Here is a 27098-nt window from a genome sequence, read left to right on the forward strand (position 1 = left end):
ATCGGTATACTCGTCCGTGTCGGCACGATCTCGGCCAAGTCTCTCGAGAAACTCTGAATCTCTGATATTCTTCCAAACTCTCGTCTTCTCCTCCACATGCCGACTTCCACGTCCAAGTCAACGAATGCTCTGTCATGTGATCCGGAAAGTCATCCAAAGCGAGTCAAGTGTGCAGACGGACTGGGTCTGTTCAGGGACATGGGCCATTGACGAGAAATGGGCAGGTCAGACGGTCGGCGACTGGCTGGCAGGAGCCGAGCACAATTCTACCAGAGTTCTTCCACCAACCTCGCTTTTGCGCTTCTCCTCACCTCCCCAATCCTCCACCTCGAACCGATTCGCACCGAACACGCAGTCGTGCTCCTACTGTGGCGCAACAATCCTCTATACCATTGCACACTGTACAGATGTTGCTGTCGGTCGGAGGATGAACTCCGCAACATCTCCTCATCTCCATGCACGAGGGTGATGCGCGGCAGGCATCGTCGGCAATGGTCGGCACAATGAAAACCTAGACCGGTCGTACGTACCATAGCGGCGGATGGCATGTCTCGCACCACGCCTACCACACAGCTAGTCGGCCATGCAGCAGCAGCCCGAATGACGGCCGAACGAACGCGCATGCAAGAAGACAGTGCAAGCTCTCAGTAAAAACGCCACCGCCGGGTGATAAGTCTCGTCCTCGGCCCATCCTGACCCATACCAAGCTCTTGTGCCACTGTACAGCTGCAGCTTAAAGCAGTCTAGCATCTCGGCAGCACGTAGGTCTCGTTTGTGCACCGCAGCCAAGGCCCGAAACAGGAATTGATGGTCCTTGCTACCCCGAGCCACGCGAGTGTGGAGGACCTGGGGGCCCGTGGCGACCACCACGGGCTAAATCTCATATGCATCCTTGCCAGACTTGATATAGATCTGGTGCTTGCCCGGGCCTGAAGCACGTCCGGATCTCGTGTGTCTCTTCCAATACCATTTCCCGGCAGTGTCGCCCTCACCCGCTGCAGCAGCCATGGATACCGCCGATGAGAAGAGAGATCTGCAGTCGACACAGCATGTCACTGATGTCGAAGATGACATTCAGAAAGGCCCAGTGGTCAAGGAGGCCGCTGTCCACTCAGTAGCCCTGGCGGCAGCTGTGGAAGCTCACAAGCCCAATCTATGGAGTCGCGGAATGGTTCAGCTCTACATGATCATGTCGATCGGATATCTTGTCTCCAGTAAGTCGACTTCGCGGTCTGAGACCTGGAACAAAGCTGATTCTGGACAGCAATGAACGGTTTCGATTCGAGTTTGATGGGAGCCATCAACGCTATGCCCGCGTACCAACAGACTTTCGGATTGAGTGGAGCTGGTAGCTCGACTGGTATCATTTTCATCATCTACCAGCTCGGGCAGATTGCGGCATTCCCATTCTGTGGTCTGCTTGCAGATGGATACGGAAGAAGGATTTGTATCTTCATTGGATGTTTCCTTGTCCTCGTCGGTATGTGCTCGTAACAGGAGAGAGCGCAAACCCATAATTGACACAATTCCAGGTACCGCTGTTCAGACGACAGCGAATACTCAGGGCCACTTCATTGCAGGACGTTTCGTTTTGGGCTTCGGAGCCAGTATCGCCTCGGCAGCCGGTCCAGCATACACAGTCGAACTCGCACACCCAGCATACCGTGGTACCATGGCAGGAATGTATAACAACTTCTGGTGGCTCGGAAATATCATTGCAGGATGGACAACATACGGAACGGAGAAGCACATGCCAGACTCATCTTGGGCGTGGCGAACACCCACCGTTGTTCAGTGCATTATGCCTGCTATCGTCATGTGTTTCATCTTGTTCTTCCCAGAATCGCCAAGATGGCTGATCATGTAAGCATACGTGGGCGCTCTGAGGTATCACCACAGCTAACGATTTCAGGCACGACCGAAGAGAAGACGCGATTGCTGTCATGGCAAAATACCACGGAGACGGCAACCCATCATCCCCTCTCGTAACTCTCCAAGTCGAACAAATCGTCGCAGACATGAGCGCTACCCGAAACGAAAACCCATGGTGGGACTTCCGCGAGCTCTTCAACACCAAGGCTGCCCGATACCGACTCTTCATGGTCATTGCCATGTCCTTCTTTGGTCAATGGTCCGGTAACAACGTGGTCTCATATTTCATGCCACAAATGGTGAAGCAGGCCGGAATCGGAAGCGCGAGCACTCAGTTGCTTATCAACGCGATCAACCCAATCTTCAGTTTCCTTGGAGCCCTCTACGGTGCCACTCTGCTCGATCGACTGGGAAGACGGCCGATGTTGCTGATTGGTTTGGCGGGTGGTCTATTCTCCTACGTCCTCCTGACTGCGTTCACCGCGGCATCGGAGACGAACAAGGACTTGTCCTACGGTACCATTGTCAGCATCTACCTGTTCGGTATCTGCTTCGCATGGGTACGTCAAAGAAGGAAAAGGGATCTATCACGGGTTTAGTCATACTGACATCTTTAGGGTTGGACTCCACTGCAAACTCTCTACGCCGTCGAGTGTCTCGAGAACCGAACTCGCGCCAAGGGTAGCGGTCTCAACTTCCTCTTCCTGAACGTCGCCATCATGGTCAACACTTACGGAATCAGTGTTGGTATTGATAAGATCGGCTGGAAACTCTACCTCGTCTACATTGGCTGGATTTGCGTGGAATTGGTCGTCATCTACTTTGTAAGTTGTGGTCAGCGTTGTGACTTGAGGAAAATCTAACATGGCATGCAGTTCTTCGTGGAGACGGCAGGAAAGACTTTGGAAGAACTCAAGGAGATTTTCGAGGCGGATAACCCACGCAAGGCTTCGACGAAGAAGACTAAGGTCGCTTTGGACGAGGTCGGACATGTCGTGCATGTTGAGCAGGCATAGTGCCAGAAATGCATCAAAGTATCGTTACAGAATACGAATAATTCATGATATTAATTCAGTATCCCCACTGGTCAAAGGGTGAGATTGTGTCAAAGTCATTGCTGATATGCCAGTCATTCATGCTCTGTCTACATTCACAGAAGCGTCGACGCTCTCATCCAATGCTCCCAACTCCAAGCAATGCATCCATCTAGAAGCAATTCTACTAAGCGCAAGCAAGCACCATCCATCGAATATCCAAACTCACAAATTACCTTCTTCTCAATCGACTCACGATCTCCATCCCTTCTTCACCGGCGTATCGTGTACACCATTCCACGAATCAACCGCATACTTCATCGCAAAAGGCCAACCAAAAAAGAAAATCATAACTGGAACATAAAACTTTGTCGTTCGCGCCATTTGTGCCGTGTATCTCTCCCATGCTACGCTGTGAGGTCGAAGTGTGACTGCATTCCGTTCGAAGGGGTGAGGTTCTTGGAAGAGTTTGCGGGCTGCGCGGGCGGAGCGGATGAATGCTGGCTGGAAGGAGATGAAGGTCAGTTACGACAGCTGGGGATTGGATTGGAGAAGGGAAGCATGATTACCTCTGTGCTGGTGGCAGATGCTACTGCTGATGCTGGATTTATGGTGGCCATTTGAAGGGATGTGGGGATCGTGATTGATATGAAGAGTGCTTCACTCGTGGCGGCGGTGATAAGGTGTTTGCTCGACGTTGATTGATGTGTTGCTTGATTTGACTTGAGAGGAGAGGTGCTTCAGGACAATTTTCAATGTATTGCTGTTATATGCGATGCAGATGAACCTCGTCGCGTGCTCATCTTGGGTTTATATAGGAGTTCTCTAAGGCTGCATATGTCATTCCGAATACGGAATCTGGAAATGGCGATGCTGCAGCATCTGAAACCGTGCGAGAAATTCTCTGCATGATCAGCCATGAATGGCAGTCGTGAAGACTGTGCCACATCGAGACGTCTGTAGGAGAGGAGGGCATAAGCAGGGATGGTAGGGCAGAGCAGGGATCATAGGGTTGGTGTAGGGATTGTGGTAGGAGAAGAGCACGAATGTCACAGCCAGCTCTCGTCATGTCTCTCGCCACTGCTCCATAACGCTGTCGGAGTACGCCAGCGGTAGGATGCTGACTGATTCAAAGGTATGTCTGTGCCGTAAGAAGGAAGGAAGAAGTCGGAGGTGACAGCGAGTCTTGGCCCCGGCGAGAAATCCGAAGGAAGCCACCTCACACCACCACTCGCGCGACTTCGCTTCATTGTATCGGCTTCACGGAGCTCATTCAGCACCGCCTCGTACGGACCTCCCAAAGCAGTGGCGTCGTCATCTTCTCCGCTGCTGGACTCATCGAGGCCTCGGTGTCGCTGCCGGAACAGTATGGTGTGACACGGCTACTGGTCACGTCGTGGAAAAGGCGAAGCTACAGGACAAATTCACCCATCTTCAAAACTATGGAGAGCCGTTGCGACTGGATAAAGAGTGTGGCAGAGTCCATGAAGCACGGGTGGGACGCCAAAAGCTAGCCGAGAATGCCCAGGGTAGCATATATCGTTACCCGCAGGACCGGTTTTGTTCGCTCCAACTCTATGATCTCTGGCTGAAAGATGGTCCGAAGATACTTCACGAAGAGGAAAAGGATGAGTAGGAGTAGGCAAATAAGTGCAAGCTGAACAGCTGGGTAGTATTACATTCTGACGCTACAGCAAGTTCCAGTCTGGGGTCATCATCTTCCGCCATGCCTACACGCTTCTGAACATCAAACAAGAACTCCTCGCTGTTCGTTCACCATTCACAATTTGCTGTACAGCAATATGAAGGCCTCACCCTCCCAATCTTGCGACGTCGGCTTCAGCAGCTCTTGGAATCCGCCGCCCAAGGAGGATGCAATTTCCGCAGCGTCGTCAATCGTCTCGAAGCCGTTGTCTGCCCTCACAGAGGCTACATAGTGCCCGCCGTCGATATCGAAACCTTTGTGAGCGACCACCGAATCTAGACGATAGACGCACTCCTCGTCCACGAAGCCCGGCTCACGGTGCGCATTTAGATCGAGGAACTCAGGATAGTTGATCTCCGTGAATATTTTGTTCGCCAGATTGTCGAAGCGGCCGAACTGCACAACCAGTACTTCCGGAGCTTGTGTGATGGTTGTGACTACCTGCCTCTCCGGACCGTCCGAGTGTTGCTCGGCTGAAGCTGCGTTGGCTCTGCAGGAAGGACTATCGCATCTGATGCGGAAGGTACTTGCAAAGGCGGACTGGAGACACCACTGCAATGTCCTTCCATCTTCCAAGCCGTCTTGGTTCAATGGCACGTACAGTCCCAGCTGCATTGTCTTGGACCTATCAGATTTCGTCCTGCCGCAATCGGTACATGTCCAAGCCTGTTGTGTTTCGAGCTCAAACATGTCATCGAAAGAAATTCCATCGGCATCGCTCTTCTTGGACTGGATCTGCTCGCGGATGAGGTATCCCAAGAACTCTCGGGCGTCGCTCTGCGCGTTCAATAGGATATCGTTCTTCAAATCCTCAAAGTCTGCGGGAAGATTCGCTTCCAACGCCTGATGGAATTCGTTATACAAGGAATCGTCGACCGCGGTAATGCCTGACGGGATCCCGGCCCATTCGTCGTCCACCGGAGTCCCCTCATAGTTCCAATACACGTGGCATATGTCCTGGACACAGCACACCAAGCATTCGCTCGAGTGAGTCGTGCAATTCCTGTGAATCACGCCCATGTAGCGATAGAACGCTGGCAAATGCAAGAGAGCTTGAAGTACGGCGCTCCGATAACAGTCGTTCCCTCGGTTGTATAGACCTTTCGATGCTGGGAACCAGACGTCTGGAAACTCACTCCATCTACCTTCCATTCCTTGGTCGGGCTGGACCTGGCGGCCTAGCTGGCCATCCTCTGTAACGAGGAAGCCGTCCCATTTGTAAAATACTGAATCTGATGAATATTGCTGGTCTGTCGGAGACGGTGTACCTGGCGGCGATGGTGATAGCGATGGTGAAGATAATGAAGGTGTTCGCACTCTCCTTGGACTCGACGCCTCTGGTAGCCACGCCCAGTCTTCAACGGGATGTCTTTCGGTGGGCGACTCGACCCTCGGCGGTGTTTGGTCGACCGTTGGCGATGTCAAGAAATTTCCAGCCATAATGTCAAACGATGACAGTCTCTGTCGCTTTGGCGATGGACTTGGAGTTCCAGCCTGCTGACTCCTTGGACTTTTTGTCATTGCTGCGTCGGTGAATAAGTCGTGCTATTAATTGAAACTAGGGTGAATACTGGTCGCCAGCGACTTTATATACTCTGAACTGATATTGCGTATTCTAAGCAGAGACAAAGCGACGAGAGCAGTTGACCGGACGTCTGGAGGCTTGTTATAATTTATCGTTTGTTACCCCTCCGGACAAGATCAATGACTCTTTGTTTGCTTTCTTGGGATTGTTTCTTTGACCGGGCTGACAATACCGATCAGTCCCTCAACGGGCCGTCCGAATGCTTCGACACAGCACGATATGCCGAAGCAGGATCGAGAAGCTCTAGAGTTGCAACGTTAAAGATGACAATTTAAAGGCGACTATATATACAAACAAAAGGCGAGAACGCGGCTTTCTCGACGTCCCCGGACTTGTTGAAAGCCTCCATCGTCTTAAAATTGCTGGAGGACAGTATCTCTCTGCTGTCATTCATCACTTCATACCGGCCAGATAAATCACGTGCAGCCGCAATGTAGTGACCTTTTCTAGTTGTTTTGCCCCTGTGGCCCACCACCCCATCCAGGCGATACACGCAATCTCGCGTCAAGTTTTGGCCACGATACGCATTCAAGTTCAGGAACTCGGGATACCTTACGCGCTGGTCAATTTTCGACACTGTGCCTTCCTCGGTGAACTTGAAGCGCGCAATGCGTACCACCAACACTTCAGGTGCCCGGGTGATAAGTCGCTTGAATAGTCTTCGGGGTCCATCTATGGCTTCGCTGTTATCTCTGCGCTCTTTGCACTCATTGCTATCGCACCAGATTGCGACTTTCTCGTAGAAGAAACCGTTGTGAAGATACCACGGAACGCCATGACCTTTCTCCTTGTCGGAAAACTCAACGGTCAAGCCGAGCTGTCCGGTCTTCTTGTCTTGAGAGCGGGATTCGTTACCACAGTGTCGGCAGGTCCAGCTCTGCTCATACTCCAGCTCGAAGAAATCTCTCAAAAGCGATGCGTCCATACCGTGGACCTCGGGGAGGCATTCTCTGACGAGGTAGTCTATGAACATAAAAGCATCGCTTTGACGATCCTTTTCGATCTCTTCGGCTGTTTGCACGTCCCGAGGCGGACTCTTTTTGCATGCTGCTGTGAAGACTTCAAGCCTGCCGCGAGAGACTTCAGTCACGCCAGAATTGCCAGGTTGAATACCTGGTACGTTCCAATAGCGCCATATGAGTTCCTGCAACGCGCAGACAACACAGTATTCCGACGTTACATAGCAGTCCTGATGGACTATGCCCAGGAAGTGATAGAACTGTGGTGAATGAAAGAGTGCTTGCAAGCTTGCGTTTCGGTAGCAAAGATTATTAGGATTGTGCATTCCTTTCGATTGCGGATATCTGAGTCCCGAAAAGGTTCTGGAGATTTCGTCCTCGTAGTATGGCCCAACACGTGCGCCGCCCTCCTTGAGTTTGTTCTTGCCCTTCACCAAGGGTGTAAAAATTGGACTGGTAAGGGGGGATGGGGTTGTCGCGGGTGGTGTGCGTACTCGTGGACGCTTGGCCACAGGAGGGGGAGCATCGTCCTGGGCAGTTCGCTTTTGGCCTTGGTCAACTACCCTGAGATGGTATCGATGTTGTCTGCAAACCATTGTAAGTGATTATGAAAGTGCGAAACTGTTTTGCCGGATCGAACTTGGTGTTCGCTCTTACTTGTTCTCCCTAGCTCTGCTGGAACAAAGAGTTCATTCACTGCTTACAGCATTGCCGGAATGGGACGAATATACCGTTGAGAGACCGCACCGTTCAGCACAAAGAAATCCCAAGTCAAGCTTAGTCAATGAGAAGACCGTGCCGGCAGTGCCGTGCTTGAAGATTTGAAGTACCGTGTAATAAATTAAGAAATTCTACTATACGCGAGTACATATGGATCGAAGCCGTCGCCAGTCGAACTCAAAACAGATACTTCATGTAGAGACGACGCATCCTATTCAGGATATCAACAATAGAGCGATCCTTCATAATACACGCACGCAAGCCTGACGAACACTCTGATTGGAAATTGTCGTGCTTGTCGGAACACCTTGGTTGAGTATCTGAGATAAAAAGACGCACCCCCACGACATGTGGAATTGATGTGTCAACATCAATCACTGTTCCCTGGAGCACCTTCCACGGCACTCCTGACTTTGGAGTAGAAGAGTATATATGGCTGCAATTTGTCCCTTCCAACTTGAGGATAATAAAAGCGCTGAATGTCGTCTATTGGTGAGACTTGCTTGTCATTCAGCGTCTCAAATCCGTCTCGTGCGCGTACAGTAGTAATGAAATGGCCCTTGTCGATCCCATGCCCGAAGTGTGCAACAACAGCGTCCAGTCGGTAGATGACATCGCTACCCTCGTCGGTGTATGGACCAAGATTGAGGTATTCTTCACAGTCGATTTTTCCCTTGAGCTTCTTCGTGGCACCAGTTTTATTCATGGAGAAGCGCTTTTGCTGTAGAATCAAAACTTCTGGGGTCTTGTTGAGCACAGATTTCCTCGTCCGCAGAGGGCTTTCTTCTTCGTCGTCTCCAGCATCAATTCGAGCCTGTTCACAGGCGGCAGTTTCACATCTAATTTCGACGGCTTCGGTCATCTCTTTGCGCACAGCATTAACAATCGTGCTCTGTCCTTGAACGAACACGGAAAGAATAGGTGATGGCGACCCAACTTCGGTTACATGGTTTTCTCCACAGTCTTCACACTGCCACCAAGACCACGTCAGCATACCGAAGACCTGCTGCATGCTCTCGGGCAGGTCCTTGTCCGAGAGCTCGCCGAGATGTTCCAGAAGAAACTGCACGTAGTTCAAGGCATCCAATTGTTCCTCGTCACGCATCTCAGCGAGGCTCTCTGCACTTGAGCCAGGTGCTGGTTCCTTAGGAATGTTCGCAAGCACCGCCTTGTCCAAATCCTTGTAATTGAAATACACGTTCTTTTTTCGAGGTCTTTCAGTGCTCCAGTAACGTTGAAACACATCTTGCAAAGCACACGTAACGCACTTTTCCAACTTCTTTTTGCAATCGCGGTGCATATTTCCCAGCAAATGGTAGACGGCCGGCACGTGGAGCAGAGCCTGGAGAGCCGCGATTCGATAGCAATCAGCACCTGTAGTATTTTCGAGACCTTTCGACTCCCAGTTCTTCAGCGTCGTGGGGAATTTGTTGGAAATCATGCCTGCTACCACGCCTTCGGGGTTGATGATCTGGCCGGTTCGCCTATTTTTGCCGTCATGTTTCACCAGAGAGGCAATCTGCCTGTCCGTGAGCTTGACTCTCTTTCGCGGCTTGGAAGGACCAGCAGAATCGGAAGGCGAGCGACGTTTGCTTCCAAGTGGTGAAGACATTTGGGTCCCAGTCTCTTTCTGCTCGGGCGCCTTCGCCTTCGCTGTAGCAGCCAGAAGAGCGTTCTTCTCGCTTAGCTCCGCTATAAGATCGTCCTTCTCTCCCACTTCTCCCTCCAAGCCCCGGACCTCTCCTTCTAGCTCGCTGACCTCTTTGCTTAGATCCCTGACCTTTGCTGAAAGGTCGATGAACATGGTAGCATAATCACTTCTACTGTATTGCTGAGGATCTTGCTGGGGATCTTTCTGAGGATCTTGCTGAGGATCTTTCTGAGGATCTTGCTGAGGTTCTTGCTGAGGTTTTTGCTGAGGCTCACTTTTACGCTCAAATGGCTTCAGTCTTTGTCGTCCTGCTCTGTCGGTCGTAGCAGCAATAGTATTGATAGTGGGAGCAGTAGTAGCGTTTGCTCGTGCAGCTAATCCGTTGAGGTTTCCAAGTGGCCTGGGGACCAGCCTGGGCGGTTCTTCCACAGGTCCGAACACCCATGATGCCAACCAGCTGAAAACCATCTTGATCGAATGTGCTTTCTTGAAACCGAGATTGTGAATTGTGAAGGAGGTGAAGGAGAATATGACACACGGACAGAGAGCATGAAGGAAAAGAAGAAGACAGAACCACCTAGCTCAAAGAAAGAATTGTCGTCGTCGGCCGCATCTGGCACAATCAAACCCAGCAGTGCTGATGCCGGATCTGGATTCCTTTGTGCTGTAGACATTGTCGCGGGCATTGAATTGAGCTGATGTGGGGTGAGCAATGGGCACAATAGAGATTGAGCGAACATCTTGCATTGTAGGCACTCAGAGACTGTATTGTCGAGAATGGCAGAAGTGGATACAGAATGCAATTTTGGAAGACAATGAGATGGCGAGGAGAGGCGACGTTCATTGCGAAGTTGTGAGCCAGGTTGGAGACAGAATCGCAAAAGTCGTGGGACGAAACACCACGGTCACCGACGCCGAGCTCTCGATTCCCTTCACCTCACGTAACAAGTCCCCCAAAAGCACGCGGCCGACTGTCAAGAAGGAGACTAGAACGAATCGTGTTTCTGGTACGATAACGATGATCCGATAGCATCCTGTGAAATGCCAAACAAATATTGAAGAGCTTATCGCCGAGCTGCCATGAGTCCCACGGAGTGCTGAGCAGGGCCAGGCTGGCATGCAGCAGAATCACACGGCTTCTGTCGCGGAGAAGTCTTCGGCCCACGAACGCAAGCAGCTCATCTCATGAACCTCTTCCACTGAGCTAGCATGGCCGACTTCGACCGAAACGACTCCCGCTGGCGAGCAATTACAGCCCGAGATCCCAAAGCACATTTTAGCTTCTTCTACGGAGTCCGGACCACAAGGATCTACTGCCGCCCTACCTGCACTGCACGGGTGGCTCGTAGAGCGAACGTTGTATATTTCGACAATCGGGAAGTGGCTGAAGCTGAAGGCTTCAGGCCTTGTGTGAAATGCAAGCCTCACGAATCATTCATTGGCCAGAAAGATGAACTCGTGCTGAAGACTCTTAGCCTGATATGGGACAATAAGACTGACGCTGCCAAGAAACGCAGTATGAAAGACCTAGCGAATGAGCTCTCGGTGACGCCTAGCTATCTATGTCGCACTTTCAAGAAGACTATGGGATGCACGCTGAGCGAATACGTCAAACAGTTCGAATCGGAACAAACCACCAAGAATTTAGTGCCCGCGCAGCATCGTGGAGGCACTCACGCGGCAGTTGCAGATTGGATACCCAGTACTGCAGCCATTGCGGTCTCGCCCGACAATACTCTGCTTGGAGCAGACGTTAGTTTCGCAGACGAGGAATGGCTGCTGTCTGACGCTGCAAGTTCATCAATGTGCCCAGAGGGAGATTTCGTACGACAAGATTGTGTGCCCCTTCCGTGCTGAAGTTCACTTCGACTGAGAAGGAATTCAATTTACTGTACAAGGGAAAGAAAAGGTGAGAATTGTTTTGTGAAATGTTCATTAGATCTTAGTCTACAGGGTGGCTGACAGAAGCTCAGCTATCATGGGCATACATCACACCTGCAAGCTCTATCTGGCGATCATCGGTCCAGGAAATCCATCCGGAAATCGTTTGCGTACATCTTTTAAGAACCAGTCGGCTTGGCCTCCTTAACTGTAATAGTCTTAACGACTTCAACAGTGGTTGTGATTGGAACAGTTATGACAGAAATGGGCGTAATGATCACCCCAGTCGGCGTGAACTGGGAAGTCAGAGTCGGCAATAGGACAAGTTAGCCGACGTTGTGGTGTTCGAGTTGACTGGCATAGAAGCGTTCGCCGACATTGTGGTAGTGTTGGTGATTGGGGCGGTTGCGTTCAGTTCTTCGTTACACCGGCCGAACTCTTCTTGGCAGCCAGCGCCAGCATAGGCGGCGTTGTAGTAGGAGCCGCAGTAGCCCCACTGGCCACACGCGTCACCGAAGAGGCTATCCATGCATGTCTGTCCAGTATTGCCGCCACAGAGACCCTTGTCGGAGATCTTGAGATCTGCGCGACGGAGAATCGTGTGAGATTGAGCAGAGTCCGAACAGTTGTGGAGGGCAGTTGAATTCAGGAATGGCAGAGCAGCCGCCTGTGAGAGGATGCCTGCGAAGAGCAGGAAGACGAGTGCGAGTTGGAACATCTTGGATGTTGTGTTGTTGTTGGTGATTTGGTTCGTGTGGTGAAGATGTGGTTGCAGCGAGATGGTAATCTGCAGCAAGATTTGTGGTTTGAGATGTGATTTGGATTGAGAGAAGAAAGATTTGAAGATAGGCAAGTGCTTATAAGTTATGGATGAGAGTATAGAGTGATTGTGTGGGGCATTGTGTCAAGTTAATCTCCCATCAGCGAGTGAAGAGTCGACAAGGCTGTCGTTCACACAATGGGGGGGTGACTTTCACTATTGAGGGCATTGGATTGATACAAGCAAACAAGAGCCATTTCGTACTACTACAAAGAATATGTCTACTTTGGAGCATCCTGCTTTGTTCATGTGAGACTTGTTCAGTTCTGTGAAAGGACTTCTTTGAGTGTATGTGGAGTTCCATCTTGAGTCAAAGATGTGCGCTTGTTTCCCCTGAACAAAGAACTATCCATGGTGCCAATGCAAGCTCGTCGTCATAGCAATGGTCTGAAGCTGTTGGTTTTTGCAAGCCAGGACGACCTCAGTACTACAGTCGAACGGGGTGAAGGAGTGGCGATATAGACTGCACGTACATGACCTCTTCCGGAAGGAAACGCTCAGGCCTAGAGACAACAATGAAAGTTTCGTGAGAGTATGTGCTGTCCGTATCTCCCTATGGGATTTTAAGGAGGAATATGCCTTTAAATTTAAGCGCCTGCGTCTGTGAAAAAGGATACGCTCTTGCTTCTAGTGATCGCACAGAAATGGCTCAAGGAGGAAGATTGGACGCATATGTTTGGGTGGGTCTCGCATGTTATTTACATGTATGCTGCTCTATAGTACAGTTTCTCCTGGTCCTGCCATGATCGTACCAAGCTGTAACAACATGCATTTATTTACCCCTCAGTGTCCATCCGCAGAAACCTTTGGAATTGGAATAGATGCTCTTACGGTTCTAGTCCCCCAAATGTACTGCTCACTGCTTCTTGCACAAGGGACAAGTAGTAGCATGAGAGGTGATGCATCCGTTTTCTCCCGTGTGGAACCAGTGGCCACATTGAGAGAAACAGACGGATGAGCCCTGAGACAAGGAACCAAGGCAAATAGCGCACTCTGCCTTCTTGTTGCCAATGACCGTACCTGACGTGATCGTGAAGCCAGTTCCAAAGTCGTCAGAAAAGTCGATGTGTTGTCCGCCATTGATGGTCATCCCACCTGGCCCTACTTGGTTGACCACAAAAGAGTCGTGGGTGTTGTACACAACTGACGCAGGTCGCCTGGGTACTTCTGGAACGACTTTATCGAGACCTAGCTGGCTTAGGCGCTGCCGCTGCTGCCGCTGCTGCTTCGACTTCTCGAGGTTTTCGTTCGTCTGATCAATTCTCAGCATACTGAGTTCCAGATCACGGTGGCGTCTGATGAGCTCAACCTTTCGATCGATCGAGCCTCGTACAATCGGACCGGCCAATAGCTGTAGTGTTGGATGTCGATTTCTAGCCTCGATTTCTTGGTCTAGCGCCTCGTTTATCACGTTTAAGTACTTGGTGCGCCGTTCAGGGCTAAGCACCGCTAACCAGCGGTACATATCTCTGTCAGCATCCATCTTGCAAAGCTTGCGTAATAGTCTGTTAGCTGTTTTGAGACGAGTTTGGAAGGTTGTGCAGGAGCAGTGGTATGTGAGAAGTCGAGTGCTGTAAGCAAAGTCGGTGGAGAGGAAAGTTCTTGGATGATACTTCACTCCAAGGTCGATCCGAACACTTATCCACTGGTCGAAGGTGAACAAACCCTGGAGAGACCAAAAAATTTGCCTTTGAGCTACGAGTAGAAACCAAGACAGCATGGTCACCCAGTAGCACTATAGAAAGAGGACTGTCGTGGGCGGACAGAGCCTTTGTTTCCAAACTATAATCGAGAACAAGCCAGCTCAACAAAGGGTCAAAGGCTTCCTTTTATAGGATAAAGGACAACCCAGGCCCTACAGTAAATTAGTGCATGAAGCAAGTGACCGGGTGTGTAGAAGGGCATCGTGAACACAGGCAAAATTGATGTTTGCTTCTCATCTTTTACGCGCATCGCCACAGAGAAGTACTCACGTAATACGAGAAGCCCTTTGCGTTCAGCCACAAATGTAAGAAAACAAAAGGGGAGGTGAGTTCGGGACTTACAATAAGTGTGAACTTGATTCCGAATCTATTGTATGCTACGCGAAATTCAAACATACCATGAACCTGCCGTCCACCTGCCCGTACTCGAACAAAATTCAGCCGCGCACTTCGACTGCTTGATCACCGTTGCCAAAGCTCGTGAGTTGTGGCTAAGCTGTTCTTCGTTGCCAGAATCATTTGTCCAGTTTTGGAGACTATTCCACAGTAGAGGACGCCACAGCAGAAGACTTGTCTTCAGTTGCTGCGCCAGATCCCGATGGAGCTGTAGACTCATCCTTATCGTTCGAGTTGTCCTTGTTGTCATTCTTACCGTGGTCACCCGAAATCTGTTCAGCAGTATATCGCTTTCGACAGATTGGGCAAATGTTCCGCTTGATCAACCAAAGACTGACGCACTCGTGATGGAACCAGTGCTTGCAAGGAAGTTCGGTTACCTGTTATTCCTGCTCGACAGCCTCAAAACAGATTGAGCATTGTGCCTCACCATTCTCGTCCATGTCCGAGGCGCCGATGGCTCGCTGTGAGATCGAGTCGATGACAGATTTTGTGAAACCGGTCGGTACGTTTTCGTAGAATTCTTCCAGAGATTGAGCAAGACGTTCTACAAAACCCACTGTAGTGTGTTCGTTGCTCAACCTAGCAAGTTCATCGTTCAGTATGCCAAGTTCGCGAGCAACAAAGCGACGGAGTCTACGAATTCGTCGATTGACCAGCATGCGATGGAAAGGAGCAAGTATGCGTGATGTAGGTGGAGGCTGCCCTCTGAGCTCGTTCTCTCGCGTGATTGCTGTTACTGCCAGAGTAGTGCACCACGCAATGATAACTTCGAATGTAGCCTGGTAATCTTCTGGTGCGACAGGCTGGCCTTCAGGACCGCGCCGCCCGAAGAGACTGTTGTGGTTTCGCTCCATTCTGCGACGAATGTGTAGGAACTTGATGCGCGATTCGAGTCGAGTTGCGGAAGTCTCTTGCTTTTTGCTGCGAGAGCGGAAGAGGTTTCGAAGAGGGTTTGAAGAGGATTTGAAGATGCTGCACGGCCACATGAATCCAAAGATATATCCTCTGGGCGAGGCCGAACAGGATCTTGACGGTACAAAGCCTTTGTGCTTGACTTGTCCTCAAGAATCACAACAATACCATTGATAGAGGCGCGACAAAGAAGCAGCTTGGTGGACGAGCAACACCACTCCCTGCTTGCAAGAACTGGTTCCGCCGTCCATGTGTCCTCGGGATTAGAGTATTCGCGAAGAATTCTGTACGCCAAAGTCTGCGCTGTAAATCTGCTGTATGTGAACGAGTGAATGCCATTGTTTCACGTGAACGTAAGTCCAACAATGTTAGTGCGAGTGAATGGTGTGAGTGATCACATGTTTGCTGAACACCTTATGAATGGAGACAAACATGCAATGTCCCATGATAGAGTGACATAGCTACGCAGACAGCCACACCTTCTCGACTGATCACCAAAAGCGCAATTTGGTTCCATCAATACCATTCTCAGTGATACCAGTACTGTTCGCATTGAAAGATGGCCGCCCAAGACAAGGCGGTCGACTTGCATTCAATTGAGGTTGATCTGGTATGCTTCGACAAACTCCGGTCCATCCTCAGAAGTCGGCAGCAAGGAAGCACTCAGTACTCTGCACGCGAATTCTTAGAGACCTTGGAAGCCTGCAAATCGGAGTACGAGAAAGTCTTCAACGAACACGGAGACCGGCTCTCCGAGACTGATCAACAGCTGCTTCTAGCTGAGGTTGACTCACTCGACGAGCTCGTCCGAGCCGAAGGAGAGCCAGAAGTTGCGAGCGCAAATTCGGAGTCGCCGGCTCTGAAGCATGAGGGCACGATCTCGCCTTCACAGGAGGCAAGCTATATCGACAGTTCTGATCATGACTGCGATGCTGACCATGATAGCAAACCCGACGAAAGGCCGGAACATCCTATAATGGATATTTATAGGGCTGTTGACATTGGTGCCGGAGAAGAAGGCAGGGACTCTCAATCTCTTGCGGCATTGGATGGTACCGAGGCGGAGGATATCGACTCAGCCTTGATACGGAGCTCCTCGGAGACTGACTATGGTGACGATGATGATTCTGAGTCGATCTGACTGTCTTTACGACGCCTGACCATGATTCTTGTTTCGATGAGCATGCAGTCTTGCTGCGGCGGTGAGAGTAGTTATTCTGCGTGCGAACCTGTTGCTTAGCCGTGCGTAATCCAAGCAAAGAACGTGCGTGCCTTCACTGCGTGACAGCTCTTGATCAATGTTCTTGCGTATTTTTCTCTCTAATATATTGCCTGCGATAATTGGAGGTTCGCCGCCCTCCCTGTATCATTCGTTAGTGTGTAGAGAATTAGACAGTGCAATTCAAAGCCTCGATGGCGCAGCCAGATGTCTGCCCAAGACTCGTTGCTCCACAGGCGATAAATTCCGACAAAGCTTTGCTCCAGTACGCAGTTCTTGTGAAACTCTCTGGTGCCAGGCTCAATCTTGCAACCTGAAGCTCATGGCTGCTATGCGCGTCGCTGTGAATGGCCATCGGAACAGACGACCTGACCATGGTCGTGCTGCTCGACTTCTCCATGATTGCGATCATGCTTTCACCTAAAACGTACTTTGAGAGTCAGGCCCGTTTGGATGCTTGGACCGAAGACTTCTCCGCCCAAAGAACTGTCTTTCCTTTATCGTATGTGGGTCTGTTTTCTCGGCTGTCGTCTCATGGCGGCACGGCAACGTAGTCCTCAATATTTGATTCGCATTTCACAAGGTACTGCTGTTCCATCGTTATCGTATCAAGAACATGACCCGTTCTTCGTATCCGGTGATGGAAGTAAGCATGGAGTTGATCAAGTGCGGAGGAAGTGCTTGCCCGACCGGATAGTCGGCGCTCAACAGCGCAGAAAGCTCGACCAAGCTTGTCTTGGCACCCCACAAGCACGCGCCGAGTCTGCGGAGTTTCTTGGGGAACCGTGTCACTCTCCGCTCCCCAATTGTGTCATCAGCAAAATGAATATTGTAATAGGCTGAAAGACCTCACAACTAGCACCAAACCACCTCGGCCCTAGTCAACGATGACCCTGACTTAGTCCCACTGACGATGTGTTCGTTGACCACGCGAGTGGACATGCATTCGCGGGGAAATTGACCGAATCAACGACCCTGTCGCGGACCGGCTTTCCAGACCTGGTCTCGCGATGTGTGTAGGCTCGCCTACGAAGGATCATGCGGGACGGCTGGCTTGATAGCCGTGCGACCTCAACGACGATGGCGCGTGGTGGCGTGCCCATCCGAGGGTTAAGCTTGCCGGTGGTGGGAGTCAAGCATCGTAGTAAGACCTCTGGTGAATTTCTCACCTGTTTCTTGTCATCCCATTCCATTGACACCAAATACTCCCGGCCACCATGGGTTCAGTTGACGGCAAAGCCACCTCCGAGCAGCTGGAAGAGAAGGCGGGATCGCACCTGACCGGAACCTACATTGGGGATCCTATCACCGAGAAGCGGCTTGTCAGGAAGCTTGACTTGCATATTCTGCCATGGATTTTCCTGCTTTGGCTCCTGGCGTTCATTGATCGCAGCAATATTGGTAGGCGCAAATTTAGAGGGCGAAAGAGGGTCTCTGGCTCACAAAATTCCAGGAAACGCGAAAATTGACGGCCTTGTCGACGACCTGAACCTTACTGGCAACAGATACAATGTCAGCTTGACAGTGTTCTACATCTTATATGTCCTTATTGACATCCCGTCAAACTGGCTTCTCAAGGTTGTTGGAGGCGGTAGATATCTGCCACTGCTCGCGATAGCATGGGGAATAGTCGGCACTTGCATGGGAGCAGTCAAAAGTTATGCTGGCCTGATAGTGTGTCGCATGCTGTTGGGAGCATGCGAAGGTGGAATGTTTGGAGGAATCATTTTGTACTTGAGCATGTTCTACCGCCGGTGAGTATTTCGCGGAAACCTCTTGCGAATGAAAGAGATACTGACATCTTGTCTTTTGTCTAGCCATGAACTTATGTTCCGTTTGGGAGTTTTCTACTGCGCAGCGCCCCTCTCCGGTGCCTTTGGCGGTCTACTTGCGACTGGCCTGGCGCAAATTGAGTACGGCTCATACAAGAGCTGGCCATGGATCTTCTTTGTTGAAGGTTCAATAACCATAGTCGTAGCTATGGTGGCATTCTTCTTCCTGCCGAACACCCCGAGCACGGCCAAATTCTTGAGCTCAGAAGAGCAGTACATCGCTGCAAGCATGATTAGCCAAGATTTAGGAGGTTCCACTTCTGCAAAGGTGGACGAAGAACATTTCAACTGGTCGGAGGTGAGATCAGTCTGCGTTTGTACATTTTGACTGCGATACACTGACTTTGACAAGGTCAAATTCGCGCTGTTGAACGTCAACACGATCCTCATGTCGCTGAACTTCTTCCTCATCCTCGTCCCGATCTACAGCTACTCTCTCTTTCTACCAACCATTATCAAGGGCCTGGGCTACACGAATGTAACAGCACAGCTATTCACCGTCCCACCAAACTTCCTCGCCTTCCTCTCCGTTATCGCCTTCGCTTGGACATCCGATCGAATAAAGATGCGAGGACCGCTGATTGGCGTCGGACTTTTGCTTGCAGCTGTCGGGTATATTATGCAGCTCGCGAGTGGCGAGAACGCAGTCAAATACGCCGGGACTTTCTTCGTGGCTGTAGGAGCTTTCCCGTGCTCACCACTCGTTTTGGCCTGGCTGTCCAACAACTTGGCTCCACACACCACGAAAGCCACTGGTCTGGGCTTCCAAGTTGCCATCGGAAATTGCGGTATGATCATGTTTAAAGATTTGCCCCGTGGCGATAGATGGTGGTAAGCATCGCTAACGCTAACGTGAGCCAGGCGCTTTCGTGGCTACATTCACCTACCTAGCCAAAGATGGTCCAGAGTACACCACGGGCCACGCCATAAACCTCGGAGCGATCGGATTAAGCATGATTCTGACAATCGGAAACATCCTGTACATTCGTTGGGAGAGTACGTATTACCACCTTGATCTCTGAAAGCTATTTGAATGGCTATGATCGAAGTTCTGGAGCAGCGCTAACTTGTATATGTAGATTCTGCCCGACAGAGTGGAAAGAGGGAGCACCGACTGCAGCAGGGCATGGATCACAGTAGTCTGGGCTACAGACATCCGGATTTCAGGTACACGACATGAGCACGAGGATTTTGCGAGCCTGAGCATGGGCGGGCTTCACGAGATGTGGACGCCATGATGTGGCTGCATTCATGATGATCGGAGTTATTTCAAGGAGTGGCGGTTTCATCTTCGTGCCTGTGGAAATGCCTGAAGTGTGTGAAGACGCCACGACGGTGAGCCCGGGTCATATCCTTGAACGGGTCTCAGGTTCATAGCAGACGGTGCTCTGCGCAAAGATCTGATTTGTTGGAGATGTAACTGCCTCAGCCTACCATTTTCGAGAACGAAAGATTCGAGGGCAGGACTGCATCAGACTGCCGATATGGCTCTTCATAGAAATCAATTAAAGGACGACTGACCACCATATGGACTCTGCGCCTGGAGATCCGGTCCAAGCTCTGTGTCAGGGATTGAAGCCTGCAGATCAGTTGTTGTATTCCGCAACGATCACACCTCGATCTGAGTCTGCTGTTCATCGGCCTCTTGGACCCATAATGTGAAAGGAGCGAAGTTGACAAAAGCTGCCCACCACTCAGCTGAGACACAGTATAACCATTCGTGCCTACGTATCTATCCCCAACGCATCTCTCAGATCCGTGAAGTGCTCCCGAATGTCGTCGGCTAGTTTACCCTCAGTATCTCCAATGATCGTACAAACCAGCGAGTAATTGTTATACAAAAACCTCTCCCGCTTCCTCGCCTCCGCAATGCCTTTGCTAAGTTTCACCAAGAAAGTCTCATACTCATTACGTAGCCTGACCAAACTGTTGGAAAGTGGCTCGTCGTCGCCCGCTTCACCGCTCAGCGCTAAAATACCTTGCAGAAAATTGGCGAAGCGTTGCGTGATCGGGTGAGGCGCTGTGGTTTGTGCTGTGCCAGCTGAGCTGGTCAGGCTAAGCGCTGACCCGGCAGGCTTGCCGGAGAGTGAGGCGGTGGTTTTGCGGATTGAGTCGCAGTGAGCGTCGATTATTTGTTGGAAGCGTGGCCACAGGAGCATACTGGTGCCGTTGACGTAGGTTTCTGCGACTGGAACTTTTCGGCGTTGTAGTTCGAACGCAAAGTGTTGAGATAGACGGACGCAGGTAAGTACGCCTAGGGCGTCGAATGAACTTTCGATTAGCTGTTTGGTCAAGGATAGTCCGAGATCGAATGTCGGCTGGAATATTTCGTTAAACCTCCGATTATTGGCTTGGAAGGGCTGCTTGTAGAAGAACTCCGTGAGGAATGAGTACTCGGCACAAGCGTTGTCGATCAGAGCCAAGTTCAAAGTTCGAAATGGGACTTCTAGATAGTGCGTGCCCTTGTCATCTTCTGCTGCGAAAGAAGGTAGAGCAGAGTCATTGCCACTGCGCAAGATGTCTTTTCGACGACCAAGCGAGAATGCATCATGAGGTGCAGCACTTTTGAGACCTCGCTTTACTCCACTATCGGCTGCAATTGTTTCGGTCTGATCGATTACGTGGACGTTCAGCTTCTCCAGTGCAGTCCTGTATCGCGTGAAGTTGTGCAAATAGTACCAGCGCATAGTATTGATATACGCTTGGGATATTTCCTCAGAAAGTTGTGGTTGTTGTCGAGTCAGAAACGCAAATACATCTTTGTACTTGAGAAAGCTGTTTTGTTGTATAACCTGAGCGTTGATGCTGGGCGACCGGAGTGCCTTGATTTGCGCAACCACGTAATCTCGTATTCGTTCGACTGCTTTTGTAGAGACATCATTGAGAAACGGTTTGATGTCTTGTGCGGCTTTGATATCTTTGCCTTCCTTGAGTTTCGCATCAATAGCCTTGGACCGCCTCTCAAGCTCCTGCAATGCTTTAAGCCATTGGTCATCCACTGCACCTTCTGTGATCTTCCTAACGACTCCAGGTGGTATGCTGAAAGCTTCAACTTCTGGTCCCAGCACCTTTTCCACTGCCTTTCTATTGTTGAGCTTGTTGTTCAATGACGTGGAACGGTTCTGTAATGTTTCGATTTCGGCAGACACGGAGGCCAACTCTGCTTGGAAGCTGGTAAGGTAGGACTCGACGGATTTCAGGACTTCATCGCAGGCTACAATTGATTTGTGTAGATCTTCAAATCGCTCCTTCTCCTTCTCGACGTCCAGTACTACAGCATGCTCTTTTGCGCCCTGTTCTCGAGCAGGCACCGAGCCTGTCTGGACACTAGCAAACTCCTCCAGACTTAAGTCGCCAAATTCAATCTCCGCCGCGGCCGCTTCGTAGCCGTTCCCATTATCCTCCCCAGCATCCTCGAGGGACCCCAGAATCCGTGCCAGCACATCTATGGGATCAGACACATCCGGAGCCGGTCCTGCTGCAAGCTGACTCTTCAGATTCGTGCCATTGGGTACCCTCGCCGCCGCTGGAAGACTGTCTGTCGATCCTGCAAGCGAAGAGACTGAGAGTGAGGACGATCTCGGTTGGATGCCAGGTCGTCGGGGAAGACTGGTGCTGGGGCCCAGCTGTATGCCACGTCGCGGGACCGGAGACGATGTTCTGTTGGTGGGCGGGGCGGGCGTGGGCTCGCGAGACGAGGAGGAATCGGTGAACCTGTTGAGCCACAAACTCATTCTGCCAGCAGATGTGCGATCGGTCAGTCCTGCGTTGGACGGAAGTAAGGCGCATGCAAGCTGGCTGCTGGAACCCAACCGCGTCTAGTCCGCGAAGTCACATGTTCATCTGTACGCTCGACGCACCTATCAGATTTCGCGCCACTCCGAGCCCCGCGCCGAATCTTGACAGAGGACCCGACGATTTTCAACCTTTGGTCACCCACTTTCCCTCGATTCCCACACACTTATCCAACACCACCGACAATCTCTAAACCAAAATGGCGGACAACGATGCCCAGGTACGTCCGCACCTCTGTGTTGCACCGGCCGCCTCCGCCGCCCCTCCATCGCTGCAGTCGCGGCGGGGCACGCACGAACGCGAAATAGCCGGCTCGCGACCACGAAGCGCTGCACGCACATGCGCAACTTCAAGCTGACCACCATCTCCACACAGCATGAGCACACCTTCGAGAGCGCCGATGCTGGCTCCTCGGCCACCTTCCCAATGCAGTGCTCTGCTTTGAGGAAGAACGGCCACGTTGTCATCAAGAACCGCCCATGCAAGATCGTCGACATGTCCACCTCCAAGACCGGCAAGCACGGTCACGCCAAGGTCCACTTGGTCGCCATTGATATCTTCACCGGCAAGAAGTTGGAAGATCTGTCTCCATCTACCCACAACATGGACGTGCCAAACGTCAGCCGTCGCGAGTTCCAGCTTGTAAGGAGCAGCAAAAATGATTCAGAGACAGGGATACGTGGCTGACATGAATGTGCAGCTCGACGTCACTGACGATGGTTTCCTCTCCCTCATGTCTGATGATGGTAGCACCAAGGACGATGTCAAGGTCCCAGACGGAGAGGCCGGCGAGAAGATTAACAAGCTCTTCAACGAGGAGGGCAAGGATGTCAACGTCATCATTCTCACTGCCATGGGTGAGGAGGCTTGCATCGATGCCAAGGAGGTCAGTAATCGCAAGCAGATAGCTTGTGTGAGCACAAAACTGACATTCCTCGCAGGCTCCAAAGGGTTAAATGATTGAAGTAGCGGAGTTGGAGACGCGCAGCGACCCGTCTAAAATGCACGCGCTGCTGGGATTTGAAAAAGTCAAGCATTACTCACACGTGTTATGTGATGTAGCATGAACGGTGTTGTAAAAGCGAAGAAGATTCGCTAGGGATAGTCGTGCTTTGGCTGAACGCCTTGGCGCTTCGGTCGAACGTATTTATGAGTAGACATGACAATGGATGAGGTCGCTGTGCCTGAACCAAGAGCTCTTTTCCCGGTTTCTGCACGCTGTGAAATCGTACCTCGACGTGGTTGTTCTGTACCTGGAATGCGTGCGCTGTCATGTCCTCCACTTTTCCGAGCGGGAAAATCCAGGAAAACTTGCCGACTTCAGCTTCGCACCAACGTCAAAGTGAACGATGCAGGCAACGGGCGACAGACTCGACAGCTGTGTTCAGCAAACCACGTGAGAAGTGCATGTGTTCAAAGAGCAAGTCGAATTGGCGCACACAATGGAAATGCTACAGCAGACACGATCTGCTAAATTTCTGCACGAAGCTTCTGATCGGTCGTGCCTGCCATAACACAAGCAGTACTTCCTTCAAGCAATCCACGGGCCGGCGGTAAGCAAGACAGCCGCGAGCACCACTCTCGACATCAAGAAGTTACGCGCGACACCTTGAACACGTATTGCCGCCATCGAATTGTTCTCGCGACATGTCTCAACGACATCATCGCCACAACAGACCTTCCTGCTCTCAAGACAATTGCGGCTCCCGCCGCTTCCACGTCGGCGACGATGGCTTCACATATTGCGATCAAGGGCATCAACAGGACGCTGGCCTAGTCGTGAGCCAGGATACAGGAGAATTAATCATCGAGGGAAGAAGAACGAGGCGGAAAGCCGATAGTGATGCTGAGAGTGGTATCACGAGGGGTAAGTGTAGCATTCATGCGATGCCACCTTTTCACATGAAATGAACCTTTCCCCTCATTAGGCAAAATGAAGGACACCTAGCTGCAAGGTACAGATCGAGCTGACACTTTTCTAGTCTCCGGTTTCACTGGCACCAAAGCATTCGAGCACTACCTGCTTTGCATACAGCTGATTCTGCGAAAACAACTTCGATGGCTGATCGACGTCAGAAAACTGCCCCCGGAGCTGGAGACGGTGGTGAGGGACTTATTCGCTCTGCGGCTACAAAAGTTAGAGCACAAGGTAAGACAAGTCACACCGCTCGTTGTACGCTGTGCAAGGCCAGTCAGAGCGGAAAGCTGCAGCTGCAAAGTGGAAGCATACATGGAAGAATTTGGCTCAGTGCCTGACATGCTGCAGGTCTCGAACGATCGCGACATCGACACAGACGCACAGTCCTCACGCATGTTCAGCTCACAGTCAGAAGGTGAGTCCGGGACCGACGCTGATACCGTAACATCACGCCGAAGCGCAGTCTTGCGCAAGCAACCACAAAACCCCAAACTCACCGAGCTGTTGTCTCTGATCTATGTCGGTATACTGCTGTTGAGAATACCCATAACCGCTGCAGATATGCATAAGTGGGTCAATGATGGCGATCTGCTCTACTATCGAGCTGCACGAGAAGTTCCGCTCTCAATGCGGGATCGTCTACCAGGGCATCTGCAGGAACCACTGGAGCCGCAGGACCTACTACGTGCAGAGAGTGTTCATCGCAGGGTTCTTGATTTATTGACAAGTCTCGATGCGGACTTTGGCATGCAAGCTCCGCCACTGAACCACCCATTGGTGCTGTATCGTTGGGTCAAGGCTTTGCAATTGCCGCTCGAGGTCTATGTCATTGCGCAGCGACTGGCTCGGCTCCTCCAGCTCGACTTTCGGTATAGTGTTGATGCGAAGGCGTGGTCGAGTGTCAGCCTTCGATATCCAGAGGTGCGATTGATGGCGTTGGTCGTCATCGCGACCAAGTTATTGTTCCCTTTCGATGATGCGAAACGGTATCCCACGTCCGCGAGCGACGCGAGCGCGCTTTGGATGGATTGGGATGCATGGCAGCGGATTCAAGACTGTGGAAGCGATGCGAACGATGACAACGGTCACGGGAGTTCCATCGTGTCGCGAGATGAGTCCAGCCACCTCACCTATCAGGACGCCTTTACCATGACCGAGTCGCAAAGTCTGGATCTGGCAGATGACCGTTTGGACGAATATCTCGACTGGTACGAGGGCAATATCGCTTCGGAGGAAGTCCGTGAGCGAGGACGAGCTGGTCGCGACGCAGAGTTCCGGAAGACGTTGTTCAGAATGTTTCCAGCGCACAACGAGCGCGAAGGAGAGTCCAAAGAACCACGTGCGTGGGCCGAGATTACCGATGCTGGCACCACTTCGGCGGAGAAAGTGATCCAGGTCCAAGCAGCACTCCGTCCACAGCGCATAGTCGCGGAACAGGAAGCCGATGATGTGCCACGCACAGGCAGCTCGTATATTCAGTACAGAGCAGTGGAAGAACTGGATGGTGCCACCAAGACCTTCCATGAAAAGGCCGCCCAATTGGCCGGGTACCCACTGCACGGTCTGCTGAGGGCAGTGTTTGCGATCGAGCGCAGACTGCTCCTACTCGAGAAGGACCTGAAGAAGCAACAAGACCAGGAAGAATCGTGAATGTCATCTTGAAGGCGAAGCTTCCTCAGATATGTGGTAGCAGCAAAACCTCTCGTCGACTTCTCGCCGTGTGTATGGTCTTGTGTTTCCCCATGTCTCTGATATCTCCACAGCTTGGGCATGCCACGCGCACTGGTGTGCAAAGCTTCCACCGCTTCTTTAGCAGCGTGGCCGATCCTGCTCCTGCGGCCATCTTTCAATGAACCCTCCTGCCACCGCCTTATGTCGCCATGGTTCAGAGTGGGCCATCAACGGGCGATCCATGCTGTTACAGAGTGCTCCTCGCGTCTTCACCAAACGAGGATTTTTCGCCAATCAACGGCATTTGGAATGGAGCCATCGAATTGGACGAACGGGAGTCGTGTAAAGCGCGCAGCGCAATGCCAAAATCGGAAAATTCGAGAGGCAGGCTGTGCTAGCGCTGCGGAAGATGTTTCCATGCTCTCGTGATGATGAAAGCCGGGCGTCGCATACAGCCTTGTTCAATCTCGCCATTGAGTTCACATCCATGGCAAGCGCATAAACGTCCTTGCTTGCCGCGAACGGAAGGAAACGGCTTGCGGCTCTCTTCTCACCAAACCACGGCATAGGGCAGCAGTCCAAAGTCGTCCCGACAAATTCGATTTCGCGCAAAACGACGGACTGGGTGGTCGCGCTGGCGGCCACTTCTCCCGTGCTCGTCTGTTAATCTGCAAACCATGCTAGTCGTGGATCGCGCATCGCAGGCCGAAGTCGCCGCGCTCCCATGTCACCGCGCGCTTCGAGTGACAGCGCATGGCCTGCCAGGTAGGTCCTGGCCAGACCCTGGGTGCAAACAACCACTGGGCGGCCGCCGGCGAGGCGGACAGCACGCGAACCTCCAGGGTCAGGAGTGCTTCGAGATTCGAGCTCGGCTCGCTCGGCCGGGAGAGGATGAATAGAGATTATTGTCTATAGCAAAGCTCGTCCGGTTTTGTCATCAAGCGGTTGGAATCGTCACTTTACCGCACCCATTCGAGACGGTGGCAGGACGCAGTGCATATAGAGTAGCAAGCTAGCCGGGCGGGCGTCGACCAGTGACGGAGGAGAGCGGGTGCAAGCGGTGATGGGGTCGGCGGACGATCGTCGCTAGCTCAGCGAGGCTTCATTTTCCCTCTCCACGCCGCCGTTGGCAGGTCGTTGGACGAGGGCAAACGACACGGCACAGCGCGATCGCCTTTTGGGGTCCAATATTTCCCCAAACGGAGGAGCGAGGCGGCGGGAGTGCCTGCGCGCGGGCTGCATCTTGACGTGCACGCGCCCGTTGGTTGGTTATTTTAAGTTTTCCCACGCCCAATCTTTTCGCACTTCAGCCTTGGCTTTGCCGCACGAACGGGCAGCAGTCGTAGGTGCAGTCTGCCCGCTAGTCGCCTGCGGTATGGACGACAGCGCGCTGGCGGAGCCCGGCACGCGCCCTTCGGTGCT

General features: G+C 51.7%; 12 protein-coding genes across 12 annotated transcripts; 6 read left to right on the top strand and 6 right to left on the bottom strand.

Annotated features, from left to right (window-relative positions):
• Positions 1-1006: 1006 nt before the first annotated feature.
• CKM354_000038200 (uncharacterized protein) lies at positions 1007-2888 on the top strand (the record flags this gene model as incomplete). Its single annotated transcript, XM_044795468.1, has 6 exons — positions 1007-1214; positions 1265-1480; positions 1533-1863; positions 1913-2432; positions 2490-2696; positions 2748-2888. The coding sequence occupies 6 exons, from the start codon at positions 1007-1009 to the stop codon at positions 2886-2888; spliced, it is 1623 nt and encodes a 540-aa protein (XP_044651403.1).
• A 1798-nt stretch (positions 2889-4686) lies between these two features.
• Positions 4687-6132, bottom strand: CKM354_000038300 (uncharacterized protein; the record flags this gene model as incomplete). Its single annotated transcript, XM_044795469.1, has 1 exon — positions 4687-6132. One exon carries the CDS (start codon positions 6130-6132, stop codon positions 4687-4689), a length of 1446 nt encoding a protein of 481 aa, XP_044651404.1.
• Positions 6133-6467: 335 nt separating this feature from the next.
• On the bottom strand, positions 6468-7751 carry CKM354_000038400 (uncharacterized protein; the record flags this gene model as incomplete). Its single annotated transcript, XM_044795470.1, has 1 exon — positions 6468-7751. One exon carries the CDS (start codon positions 7749-7751, stop codon positions 6468-6470), a length of 1284 nt encoding a protein of 427 aa, XP_044651405.1.
• A 494-nt stretch (positions 7752-8245) lies between these two features.
• CKM354_000038500 (uncharacterized protein) lies at positions 8246-9994 on the bottom strand (the record flags this gene model as incomplete). The annotated part of the gene is made up of 1 exon (XM_044795471.1): positions 8246-9994. The coding sequence occupies one exon, from the start codon at positions 9992-9994 to the stop codon at positions 8246-8248; it is 1749 nt and encodes a 582-aa protein (XP_044651406.1).
• Positions 9995-10735: 741 nt separating this feature from the next.
• CKM354_000038600 (uncharacterized protein) lies at positions 10736-11383 on the top strand (the record flags this gene model as incomplete). The annotated part of the gene is made up of 1 exon (XM_044795472.1): positions 10736-11383. The coding sequence occupies one exon, from the start codon at positions 10736-10738 to the stop codon at positions 11381-11383; it is 648 nt and encodes a 215-aa protein (XP_044651407.1).
• Positions 11384-11586: 203 nt separating this feature from the next.
• Positions 11587-12125, bottom strand: CKM354_000038700 (uncharacterized protein; the record flags this gene model as incomplete). Its single annotated transcript, XM_044795473.1, has 2 exons — positions 11587-11703; positions 11763-12125. The coding sequence occupies 2 exons, from the start codon at positions 12123-12125 to the stop codon at positions 11587-11589; spliced, it is 480 nt and encodes a 159-aa protein (XP_044651408.1).
• A 2341-nt stretch (positions 12126-14466) lies between these two features.
• On the bottom strand, positions 14467-15183 carry CKM354_000038800 (uncharacterized protein; the record flags this gene model as incomplete). Its single annotated transcript, XM_044795474.1, has 3 exons — positions 14467-14598; positions 14669-14706; positions 14757-15183. The coding sequence occupies 3 exons, from the start codon at positions 15181-15183 to the stop codon at positions 14467-14469; spliced, it is 597 nt and encodes a 198-aa protein (XP_044651409.1).
• Positions 15184-15800: 617 nt separating this feature from the next.
• On the top strand, positions 15801-16382 carry CKM354_000038900 (uncharacterized protein; the record flags this gene model as incomplete). The annotated part of the gene is made up of 1 exon (XM_044795475.1): positions 15801-16382. One exon carries the CDS (start codon positions 15801-15803, stop codon positions 16380-16382), a length of 582 nt encoding a protein of 193 aa, XP_044651410.1.
• Positions 16383-17677: 1295 nt separating this feature from the next.
• On the top strand, positions 17678-19472 carry CKM354_000039000 (uncharacterized protein; the record flags this gene model as incomplete). The annotated part of the gene is made up of 6 exons (XM_044795476.1): positions 17678-17861; positions 17914-18214; positions 18278-18590; positions 18645-19080; positions 19154-19288; positions 19372-19472. The coding sequence occupies 6 exons, from the start codon at positions 17678-17680 to the stop codon at positions 19470-19472; spliced, it is 1470 nt and encodes a 489-aa protein (XP_044651411.1).
• Positions 19473-20016: 544 nt separating this feature from the next.
• On the bottom strand, positions 20017-22026 carry CKM354_000039100 (uncharacterized protein; the record flags this gene model as incomplete). Its single annotated transcript, XM_044795477.1, has 1 exon — positions 20017-22026. The coding sequence occupies one exon, from the start codon at positions 22024-22026 to the stop codon at positions 20017-20019; it is 2010 nt and encodes a 669-aa protein (XP_044651412.1).
• A 260-nt stretch (positions 22027-22286) lies between these two features.
• Positions 22287-23043, top strand: CKM354_000039200 (uncharacterized protein; the record flags this gene model as incomplete). Its single annotated transcript, XM_044795478.1, has 4 exons — positions 22287-22307; positions 22463-22729; positions 22788-22973; positions 23029-23043. 4 exons carry the CDS (start codon positions 22287-22289, stop codon positions 23041-23043), a joined length of 489 nt encoding a protein of 162 aa, XP_044651413.1.
• A 691-nt stretch (positions 23044-23734) lies between these two features.
• CKM354_000039300 (uncharacterized protein) lies at positions 23735-25655 on the top strand (the record flags this gene model as incomplete). Its single annotated transcript, XM_044795479.1, has 3 exons — positions 23735-23954; positions 24070-24236; positions 24354-25655. The coding sequence occupies 3 exons, from the start codon at positions 23735-23737 to the stop codon at positions 25653-25655; spliced, it is 1689 nt and encodes a 562-aa protein (XP_044651414.1).
• Positions 25656-27098: the final 1443 nt, after the last annotated feature.

The sequence above is a fragment of the Cercospora kikuchii genome (genome assembly GCF_019650295.1).
Source record: "Cercospora kikuchii DNA, contig_00001, whole genome shotgun sequence".
NCBI lineage: Eukaryota > Fungi > Ascomycota > Dothideomycetes > Mycosphaerellales > Mycosphaerellaceae > Cercospora > Cercospora kikuchii.